The sequence below is a fragment of the Erpetoichthys calabaricus genome, chromosome 2, assembly GCF_900747795.2.
Source record: "Erpetoichthys calabaricus chromosome 2, fErpCal1.3, whole genome shotgun sequence".
Lineage (NCBI taxonomy): Eukaryota > Metazoa > Chordata > Cladistia > Polypteriformes > Polypteridae > Erpetoichthys > Erpetoichthys calabaricus.
In genome coordinates, this window is record NC_041395.2 from 117,717,131 (window position 1) to 117,729,318 (window position 12,188).

General features: G+C 38.2%; 1 protein-coding gene across 1 annotated transcript in view; it reads right to left on the minus strand.

Annotated features, from left to right (window-relative positions):
- cul3b (cullin 3b) overlaps positions 1-10,730 on the minus strand; it is a 123,209-nt gene extending 112,479 nt beyond the window's left edge. Inside the window, exon 1 of the mRNA XM_051923899.1 lies at positions 10,380-10,730. Within this exon, the coding sequence (XP_051779859.1) occupies positions 10,380-10,442 (63 nt within the window). The 5' untranslated portion in view covers positions 10,443-10,730. The remainder of the gene's footprint in view (positions 1-10,379) is intronic.
- Between the last annotated feature and the right edge of the window lie 1,458 nt (positions 10,731-12,188).

Here is a 12,188-nt window from a genome sequence, read left to right on the forward strand (position 1 = left end):
GGCACTTGTTAAGTCAGTATCATCTGGTTAAATCCGACAGAAGGCTGAAACTTTTTGGGTCTTCCAATAAGACAATGACCAAAAGCGCATATCCAAAAGAAGGTTGCAGCAACACAAAATCAAGGTTTGGAATAGCCCCCTCAGTCTAAGACTTGAACCCTGAAAACCTGTAGTCTGACTTGAAGAGAAAAGTGTAAAAGAGGAAACAATAGAATCTCAAAAAGTTGAATGAAATGATCTGCATGGAAGAGTGGTTTAAAATCCCTCAACAAGTGTTATCCAACATTGTTAAACAATCTTGTTCCAAAAATCCATTTGACAATAGAAGCATGATGCTTACTCATTTATTTAAGCCCAAAAGATCACCCATTGCATGTGTGGTTCTTTTTACATATTAAATTTAGCTAATTTTCATGTAGGATGCCGATAATTCTTTAGTTGGCTGTATAATGTCAGTTCCTGTCACTTGACTGCATGCACATACCGTAAGTGTAAGGAGACTGTGGAAGATTATGGGTTCACTTCCCGGTTCCTCCCTGTGTGGATAGCGCTCCGAGTACTGAGAAAAGCGCTATATAAATGTAATGAATTATTATTATTATTATCAAAACAGCAGCAGCAGCTGGTATAAAGCTTCTGTATAGTGAAAGAATATAAGCTATCATGTGTCCATTTCAGTAATTATTCTCTAGTTATTTACCAAACAGATATAAATTCATATCCGGGTGTCAATGTTTAATCATGTCAATGTGCAGCAAGTAAAGCTCACAGATGGTCTTCTTTCAAAATGGTTGAATCACGCAACAATAGTTTGCTTTTTTTTCTTTTCTTAAAATGACTTGGATATTCTGCTCTGTGATATGTGTGTAATATCAAGATGTGGATCAGTAATTAATATTTTTGGCTTGATAAATGTAAATATTCTGTACGTTTTAAGGCTTTTCATCACATTGGGACACCAGTACTCACTAGCTTCATTATAAAACACAAGAGTAATGTTATTTTTTAAATTTTATAAAATGTGATTAATTTCAGAATGCAATTTCAAGTGATAAACTAATATAAACCATTACTGAGTAGAAATAACTTGAACTTTAAAAATATTGAACTTATCCTTTAACCAAACTGAACTAATCCTGAATTTAAAAAAATGCAAAAAATGAACATCAATGTCATTTTTTGCTACGTCATATCCATTAGATATGAGAAATGACACATATACACTGAATTGTCAGTTTATTAAGTACACCCATTGAAAAGTGGAAAAAGCTGCTCAGTTGGACAAATACAGGTTCCTTTAACATCATGATGGTGGAGTGATAATTGAATGCAAGAAATCCATGCCCATGGACCCATCTTGTTTGGTTGTAAGAGTAAAACTAGTAGTGTGTTTGGTTTTCCGGATACACACTTTTTAAGATTTTTTTTTCTTTGAATTGTTGCTATTTCATTAGTTTCACTTTTATTTCAGAACTTCTGTAAAAACAATATTTGTAATCTTGCGAGTCCCAATATGCTGAATCTTTTTAATGAGGTCAGGACAGGTTTCTCCGTTTGGAATTTCAGCACAGACAAAACGATCTATATCACTTAAAGTACATGGGGTTACCAAGGTCATACCCCAGCTTTTGTGTAGGTTTTTGTAAAAGGGCTAGACAGAATGTTTTTGACTCCTGGGGTAAATTTAGCTTTTTAAATAAGCAGACAGATAAATATATATACACTAACAAAATAACCAATAAATGCATGTGCGGTAAACTCCGTTTTTGAAATTCTCAAGATTCTTTATTTGTCACATGCATAGTTATACAGGACAACACGCAGTGAAATGCATCCTGATCTGCTTATCAAAAACTGTGCAAAGTTAGAAGAATATCAGTTAGATTAACAAAAAGTCATAGATTGAAAGATAACAGTATAGTAGAACATAATAAATAAGTAAAATTATGTGAATAAAGTAGAATTAAGTGTTAAGGTGCAATAGTGTAGTAATTATTGTGCAAAACCAAAGTTAGACTGGGGCATAGTTAAATGAGGCAGTTTGTTTGTGCAACTGCGATCTTTACTTTCTTTTTTTATATTTTCTAATTTTCCTACTTTCATATCCTTTAACTTTCTCCACATGTGTATAGCGCTGTTTTTTTTTTTTTTGAGCCTTTCTAATTTCACTGGTTTCATAGTCTCTAACCTTCTCTGCATGTGTTTAGTGCCAACGTTTGTAAATGTCTTTATGAAGTTCTACTTTGTCATTTTACTCATTGTCTTAATTCTGAGCCATACAGTACAATACAAAGAACAGAATAAATCCTCAATACAGTATAAAAATAAAAATTCTAGAAGTACGGAGTAGAATTTCACATTAGATGATATCACATAATATGATTTGGATTTGTTTTAAGTCCTGGAGACCTCATTCATCAAGCTGCCTCCCCCATTTTGCCATTCCACATCTGAAATAGCGCTAATCCAATGAAAGGACCCCTTATTCCCACGTTCCCATTCATCAGGGATGACTTTACCTTAGGCAGGCAATCTACAATTTAAAGAGATTACTTTCTTGTGAATTGTTACATATGCATTATTTTCACTTTTATCTTAAAAACTTTTGTAAAAACAATACTTGTTTCTTTATTTCCTGCCCCACGCGTGGTTACATCTCTTTCTTCCCAGAGGTATAATACTGCTCGTGTTGTGAAGGGTGTTGCGGCTGAACGTACGCTAAGGATATGCCTTTCGATCATTTGCTGTCTTTTTGCTGCTTGCTAGCTGCCTCTTCTGCCTGTCGCATGTCATTGTTTTAAGAGCTGGGAACACATGATGCTTGTCTGCCAAAAGCAATCCAACAACTGCTAGCTTAGAGGTCTGTTGACTTGTTTTAAATGATGGCTCACTGCCTGGTCTCGCGTGACGTTGTAAAAGCAATACCTGACTTTTATTACTGGCCGTGGGCGTGGTTGAATTCTTTCTTGCAGGATGTATATCGCTGCTTGCGTTCGGTTGCGGTAGCTGCTATCGTGCTGCCCTTCGATCTTTTTAAAGCCTGTACAGCTGCTGTCCTTTTTGCTACGGCCCTGGGACAATCTTTTGGCACCAAGTCTCATGTTTATGGTCCCCGCGAGACGCACTGTGGCAAGTCTCCTTGGTCTCGTGGGTCTTTAAAATGTCTTTCGAGATTATCACGTATCGTAGCCTTGCATTTGCTTTCCATTCCAGGATTTTCTGTTATATATAGAGAGATAAGCTAACAGGTAAACTTAATAAAGTGGCAACTAAGTTTAATTTGCAAATTATACCCAAATGATCAAGCTGAAAAGTAATATGCCTGCAAAGAAAAAAAAAATCTTTCTTACACGTGACTACAAGCTACATTGAGAGAAGGTAGAGGTAACATAATATACCTGTGAATATGGGACAGGAGAAGAACCCCTTAACTATATAGGCAATAAGAATAAAACAAATGAAGGACCGAGTCCACAACTTTTAGGTCTGTAATTACTTGGCAATACAAGCAACATTATTATGAGAAGGAGACAGTTTACATATATGCATACACAACACAACAAAAAATCTGAATGTTTCACATCTGTCTCGTTTAAAATTGTCCAAAATGTTTCCAGGGCAAGATCCAACCTGCTAACACTGCAATCAAGTTCCAGCCTCACTGGGCCATATGCTTTGGGCCTGCACCAAATTAACATCATTCTGGACCAAATACTTTAAATACCTTTCAGACAGCCATGGAGACGCAATCTCTCCTAATCCACTAACAGCTGTGTTTGGTGTACATTACTTCCAGATGGTCTTAAAGTGGAGAAGGACAAACTGTAACTGCCTTTACTTCATTATTAGCACGTAGGTTTATCTTGCTCAACTGGAAGACTCCTAACCCACCTCTTTTAAGTCAGTGGGTAACTGATGTTATATATTATTTGAAATTGGAAAAAATCAAATTCTCACTTAGAGGATCCGTGCAAACCTTTTCTAAAACATGGCAGTATCTAAGCAATAATATTTTAGAATAAGCATTTAAATTGAAGAAGCAGATTCTCCTTCCTTTATTTTTTTAATTCTATGTATTTATTTACTTACTTATTTTTCCTACTATATTAAAGTTTTACTCTTTTGGCCAAGCTCTCTTTCTTATGGGTGGGGGTTGATTTGATTCAAACCTAGTTTTGTAAAATTTGACTTGCTTGTATGGAATGTTATTTGATTTCAATCCAATAAAATGTTTAAAGAAAAAAAAAATTGAACGTTAATGGTTTTCCCGGTGTAAGGTGCCTATGAGTTTTTGATTGTCTAAACTCATTTAAAACACAAAAAAAGTAAAATGAACAAGTTTTTAAATCAAGTAATGTAGCATATGCTTTAAAGCATTAATGCTATTGGACTATATTCCTAAATATATTTGAAGTATACAAAGCATTTGTTACATTCTTATGATCTGTGTAAATTGCATTGAGGGCTAGCAATAATGCTATTGCTTTGAACAGAGATGTACTGTGAGTGAGCGATAGGAATGACAGAAATGTACACAGTTATTAGGGACATACTGGTAGAAATAACATCTTTAGCAAAAGTTGATTTATCAAAATATGTTGAAAATTAATGTAAGAATTCAAATTACTTGATTAAAACTTAGGTAAAAAACCAACAAATTTACAGACATTAATATTCTACATTTAAAATATATTTTGCAAAACTATGAAACCACCAAAACAGTAAGTTTTAAATTTTAAAATGAATAATTTTAAATATTACAGCTATCGAATCAAACATTTCTTCTACATCATGATATTTGAATTAACTCAGCAGCATATCGAGTAGTATAATATGCAATGTAAGTGTACAGGTAGAATTTATACACGCATATTCTATGTACACAAACACTGAAGAGTACATAGTAAAATCAATTAACCACATTCTTGCTATACTCCTAAACTAGCACATAAGTGTTGCTCTTATTTTTAAGAAATCGGTAAAGAAAATATCTTAATTATTAGTGTTATAGTGACTCCTCCAGAAACAAGCAGACTTGTCAAATGATCTAAAATATTTTCGTGGATGTGTCAAGACATTCTATGCACCTACCCAGACAAGCCACCTCAAATAGGGACCCAAGTGCTACCATGCAGAGGGTGATGCCCCAGCACCACACCAGTGTCCAATCTCCAACAGGCCTGACCCCATTAGCTCTCCAGTGGTTTTGACTCTTCCGGGGATGAGGCTCCCAAAAGGGCTTCCCCCATTCCCTTTATAATGCGATCAGCCTTGCAGCAGAGCTACTCCTGTGGGGAGCAGAAAGGTTGAGGAGGATGCACTGGCACAGCACGTTACTGCCCCCACCACACGACAAAACACTACAGGATACCGGTTTGCAACCACCCTGGCACACACGTGGCCCAGTCCCACCCTCATGAAATGGCCATCTATCTGCCGCAGCCAGGTGCTACGTGGGCATCCAGCTGCTTAGGTCCCTCAACAATGAGAATTCTACAAAAGAGAGAGAGATCACCATGGGGAAATCGTGCCACATGGCCGTAGGACCACAACTGATGCTCCCTCAAAATGCAGGTAATGTGCCTCATTTGAGACTCAATGAGCAACCACTCGTTTGACACAAAGTCAAACCAGCAGAACCCAAGAATTCTCCGAAGAGACACAGTACCAAAGGAGTCCAGTCTTCGTCTCAGGTCACTGGATAGCGTCCATGTCTCGGAACCATATAGAAAAACAGGAAGCACCAGGACTCTGAAGACTTGAACCTTTGTCCTTTAGCAGAGATATTGGGAGTGCCACACACCCATTTCCAACAATCTCATGATCCCCCCCCCAAAAAGCTCTCATAATATGGTGACTTCATAGGAAGATTCACCAGAAACATGAATGTCGCACCAAAGGTAAATAAACCACTGGATGAGGTCAACATTCTCTCCACAGACAGACACCACTGATGGCTGTGCCCAAGAGGTCATTAAAGGCTTGGATATTGTTTTTTATCCAGGACACTTGCAAGCCAAGACAATCTCAATCAGTCACTCAAGAGCCCCGATCAGAGCATCCATCGACCATAAAAAATCATAGCATCGTCGGTAAACCCAAGATCGGTGAATCTCTCTTCACCAACAGATGCTGGACCCCGACCCTGCCCAACATCTAGCCTGTGCAAGCACTGAACAGAGTAGGAGCAAGAACACACTGCAGAGTAGGAGCAAGAACCCCAGAATCAACAGGGAAAAACGCAGAGGTTCTGTCTCCACTCTGCACAGCACTCATAGTACCAGTGAACAGGCCGGCCATGATATCCAGCAACTTCGGGGCGATCCACAAAGTCTCTGGATGTCCCACAGGGCAGCTCGATCAACTAAGTTGAACGCTTTACAAAAATCGACAAAGGCTGCAAAGAAACACTGCTGACATTCACGTTTGTGCTCAATTAGAACCCTCAGTGCCAGTATGCGGTCGATGATATACTTCTTAGGTTTAAAACCAGACTGTTCCGGTTGCTGAAAAGTGAGCAAGTGATCAAAGGACCCTATTGAGGATGACCCTAGCAAAGCCCTTACCTGACACCAAAAGCAGTGTTATTCCCCCTGTAATTGCAGGAATCACCCTTCCCTTTCCAGATAAGGATGCCAAGTTCCGTTTTACAGTTAGTTGACAAGACGCCCACTTCCCAAATTAAAGCAAAGATTGCTTGCAATGCCAGGAGGATAACTTTACCACCAGCCTGGAGACGTTCATCCCGGACACCACAGATCACTACAGCCACCCCTACCTTCAGCTGGTTCACCACCTGTGCAATCTCTGTGAGACTGGGTGTTTCACAGCTAAGTGAAGGATTAGCCTCAAGAACCATGGACCCAGAGATGTCCAACGACTTAGCCGGAGGATCAGCTTTACAAAGCTGCTCAAAGTAGCAGCCCAACAGGTCACAACAAGGTCCTGGGTATGATGTTAAACTGCATCTGGCTCTGCAACTATTCCCCCCAAGTTTCAGGAAAAACTTGTGGGTTGGTGGCAGGATTGGCACTCCAGAAACTGTTAAAATTACACATAGCTCCGAAACGGCAAACACGACTCCTTCCTGCTCTTCGCGGGAGTAGCTCTGCTGCAGTGCCCATATGAAGGCTGCTCGCCTTATGAAGGGGATGGGGAAGAGACCTCTGGAACCTCATCCCTGGAATAGTCAAAACCGCCAGAGAGCCAATGAGGTCAGGCCTGTTGGGGATCAGAACTGGTGTGGTGCTGAGGTGTCACCTGCTGGATGCATCTTGAAATGATATTTTTTTTAAAAGCACTGATAATTTACTTTTTATTTTTCAGTGTTCTATAAGTAAGGAAATATAGTGAACAATCAAGTAAATATTTCAGTATTATTTGATTCAGTTCTGTCACGGACTAGTTTCCCATCCAGTATTTGCTCCTATCTCATACGCTATGCTGTCTGCCAGGGCTTCAACTATGTGATCTTGAAGAACTTGATATGCCACTTGCAACAACTTCTGTAACATGTGAATGATCCTGATTAGTGTGCAAGCAAACCTATTGATTCTTAAATTCAGATCATTTTTAGATTAGGTACAACTTCTTTGAACTAGTAAATTTCTACAGATATTGCAGCACCCTGCAAATGTGCCTTAATGTACAGTTTAGAAACTATGGAAAAAGTATATGGAACCCTGTTTCAGAAAACGTTGGGCACTGTGTAAAATGTAAATGAAAGCAGAATAAAATGACTTGCAAATCATTTAAGCCCATATTTAAATGAAGACAGAACAAAGACAACATATCAAATGTTGAAACTCTGTGGCACTGCATTAAAATCGGCCACAATTCTATGTGAAAATCACTGCTTGGGCTCAAGAATATTTTCGAAAACCAGTACCTATGAACACACCACCATTAATGAATACACTTTGTTGATGCAGTCACAAATGCAAGTTAAAACTCTACCATGCAAAGAAGAATCACATACTGTATAAACATGAATGAGAAACACTACTACCTTTTCTGGACCAGGGCTCATTTAAGCTGGACTAAGTCAAAGAGGAAGACTGTCCTGTAGTCTAAAGAATCAAAATCTGAAATTATTTTTAAAACTCATGGAGGCTGGGTCCTCCAGGCTAAGGAGAAAAGGGACCAAACATCTTGTTATTAACACAAAGATATAATGCCAGCATCCGTTATGGTATGGAGGTGCATTAAGAGCACGTTGTATATGTAAGCCCCTGACATCTGTGAAGGCATTATTAATGCTGAACAATTTGCTGCCATCCAAAAAACATGATTTTCAAATGAGGCCCTGCTTATTTCAAGAAGACAGTTACAAACTGAATTTTGCAGGTTGTACAACAGCAGGGCTCCTTCGTAACAGTGTCCATATCTGGGTACCAAAATATGCTGTCTGCAGTCCAGACCTGTCACCCACTTAAAGCTTTTGGCATATTATTGAACAAAAAACATGTTAAAGGAGTCCCTAAACTATTAAGCAGCTGAAACCCCATAGAAACAAGAATGGGACAGCACTTGACTTTCAAAGCCACAGCAACTAGCCTCCTCAGTACCCAAATATGTATAGTGTGTTGTAAAAAAAAAGGAGATGCAACAAAGTGGTAAACATGCCTCTGTCCCAACATTTTTGAAATGTGTTGCTGGCATTAAATTCAAAATGAAAATATAATTTTAAAAAAATGCATTTCTCAGTTTCAACACATGCCCAATTAAATATTGGGTTTACACGTATCATTGCAAATCATCAGTCTGTATTTACTTACATTTTACACAGCATTCCAACTCTTTCAGAAACTGGGTTGTATACTGCCAGGTAGCACAGGGTATTTTATATTATATTATAGTCAGCTTGAAAATTAACATAAAAATATTTAGCAATACAAAGTGGTAATTTAGCAAATAAAAGTTTTCAACACATAAAAAGTTCATTCCTAAATGTCACACGATTTCATAAATTTCCTCCTCACCTTACAAATTTGACATATAAATATGTTGGACACATTTCCACAGTCCAAAACTTTCAAAAATACATCAAACATTAAATTAAACTGGTAAAAAAATAAAATAAAATGCCCATTACCAAAGTCAAAAGGAAAAACAAATAACTGAAAATATATGATATGGAACTGAAATATTAGGAACTTTGAACTCCCTTTCTTATTATGTTCAAGCTCTCTGCCATGTTTTCAAGTGACCTCGGTTCCAATTCCAGTGTCTAGTTCTACCACTAAAACAAGGAAAAGAAAAACCAATTAAAAGAGAAACTGCTTAACATTCTGTTTCTTCCTAGAACTGGTCAGAATATGTACACAAAGTAGAAAACAATGCAGGTAAGATTACTTTTACGGTGAGTAAGCGGAATATGGTCCACTTGCATAAAGAAACTCTCCATGCCAAAATAAAACAACTGACATTCTGAAAGGAGAAACACAATGAGAGCTCTGACTATAATGGACACACTTGTGAAGTGTCTTTTTATAAAGGTACTGCAAAATTGGGCTTGTTGAGCATATTTTTTTGCTCTACTTGTGATGACCTGCACAACTAGAACGATAAATATTTCTCTATCACATTCATTTTAATGTGGAAGTCCAAAAAACTTAACTGCTGAACTCCTTGTACTCAGTTTGAGATTCTAAAAGCAATCTTAAAATTTACAGGGGAGTGCACTGACATGACAGTTATCTGAACTCCAAGGATTGACGGTCAAAACCTTCAATGTATATTCAGTTTGCGTGAGCAGATTTTGTTGATCCTAAGTGCTCTACGCAGTATTTCCATTTTCATTATTGCATGTACGTCCTGTTATATAATACCATCCTGGAATGCATTTACATTAATTGTACCGTTTCTGGTTGTACAATGTGATTTACTCTTTTCATACACTCAGGGACAACTACCAGTTCTTACATGCAAAGTGTGAAAACATCTTGTTCGTTTGTGATACTCCGTCCCCTGCTATTGGTTCAAACACCACAGTAAAAACAAGACACTGCAATATCTTAACACGTAACAAGTTCCGTTTTCTACACGCACTGCACAACTGCAAGGATGAGTTCACTAGGCAGCAAAGGCCATGAAAGTGTCATACAACATTGTAAAAAAATAATAAAAAAAAAAAAACACGGAGCACTGAAATGCGATTGAAAACTCTATACTGTAAAGAAAACCTCAGCAGATAAAAAAGAGGTGTTATTGAAATGTATAAATTGCGCAGCAATCAGCTGTGAGCCTTTTTTTATTCCCAAGCCCATTTTGTTTACAATCAAATCGGCCTTCATCGTTCATGGAGTGGAACTGAAGCCGCGGCCCTCACGTCCCCAGCTCGCCCTCATTGCTGCCGTTCTGCCGCGGGCACTACTTACAGGAAAGGCTCTTATCCTCATCTTGGTATCCTTCTTAGAGCTGGTTTTGCTGAGATTCGACATATTTAAATTGTCTTTATGGGTTTTGGGGGTGGGGGTGATTTTTTTTTTTTTTTACATTAAAGACAAACGGGGTATTCTTGTATATTGAGGGAGAAGAAATAAAAGTTGCCTAGATATCTGATATAATAAGCCCCCTCGACCCCGTCCTTATTCTTTTCCGTTTGCAATCCAGGTCTCTCTCTTTTTTTGCGGTGTTATAATAAACCCCGCCGCCGCTTCCACTCGTAAGTCTTCCAGTATAGAGATGGCGGACAAGGGTTTCAGTGCGCAGGGCCGCCACTTCGCAAGTCACGCGAGAGCGGAGTAACCAGGAAGAGCGCAAAAAAGTTTGATGACAGGAAAGAAGTCAGCGTAGCGCAGGCGGTGTAGTGTAGTGCGTCAGCGACAGGGATCGAAATGCTTGTTGGTAATTATATAGGCTTCCAAGCTGATAAAAACTGAAGGCAAAACTGCTAATTTAGTGAGAACATTGCATTGGCAATATTGAATCGCTGTATAGACCTGCACTACTTTATCCTGAAGTAGTCGTGCGACTCTTCGAAACTGAACTAGAGAAACACAGACAGCATCTTGTGCATGGTTATGCCGGTGTCGCCCACGGTGGCACTGTCATCCTTGTGCCCGTTATTTCCGGGATAAGCTATGACCGTAAGGAATAGACAGTTTTATAATTAAATTGTTATGCTGCGTGACAGTGTCATTACTACAATTCATTTTGCAACCATTCCCATAAGAGTAGTAGGCATTGTGTCCTAGTGGCTGTACTCGATGATAGCTATCCATTGAGAACTTAATGTATTCCTCTTGCTGCGTTGTCGTGTTTTTGGTTTCTATGCCTTTATTTGATAGGTGAGAAAAAGAAGAACAGAATGGACGAAAACTTTTGAATAAAACCATTACATCGCACAGAAAGAATTACATAAGCTACATTATACAGTACCAGTCAAAAGTGTGGATGCACCCAGACATTTTCATGTTTTTGAAACCTTTTGTGTCGCTATAAAATTTAATTGGTTTACAAATATAGCTAAGACATTACTAGTGTTGTTAACGGCTATTATTGCTTGAATTGACCAATTATTCACTTGTTCATGTGTGACTGCAAAGCCCTATTTTCAGCAGCCACTCCTCCAATATCCTAATAGTCCTCCCTTAGCTTTGAAAGGTTTACTTGGAAAAGACAATTCTGGGATGCTGGTCTCAAAGGCATAGTTTCAAAGAAAAGACCATATCTAAATCTAGCAAGTAAAAAGAAAAGGTTAAAATGGGAAAAAGAACACAGGCATTGGACAGAAGAGGACTAGAGAATTGAAACTGAATTATGGTCAGCATCCTGGAATCATCTTTTCATTGTTGGAGATGATACTGTATGTAGTGTATGGTTAAGAAAGAACTTGTAAGACCTTACAGGACCTGAGAATGTAAGACATTTGTTTCTCAAACTACAGATGCTGATCCTACTATGCATACTTCTGATAGCATCTAGCCATAATAATAAGTTTTGGTCTTTTCCTAAGTGATTAGCTGGACCACTGTATTATGTAATCATTTCCATTTAATTTTACATTGATAAATTACCAATGTTATTTAGTCTTAGAATCATTTCATATTTATGCACATTCATTTTTCTTCCAATATACATGCAGTCACAACAGACCAATTCCGATTTACAGTTAACCCAACATGATTATCTTTGGATGCTGCCAGAATAGACTTTGACCCATGTGACCCTAAACTAGATTAAAC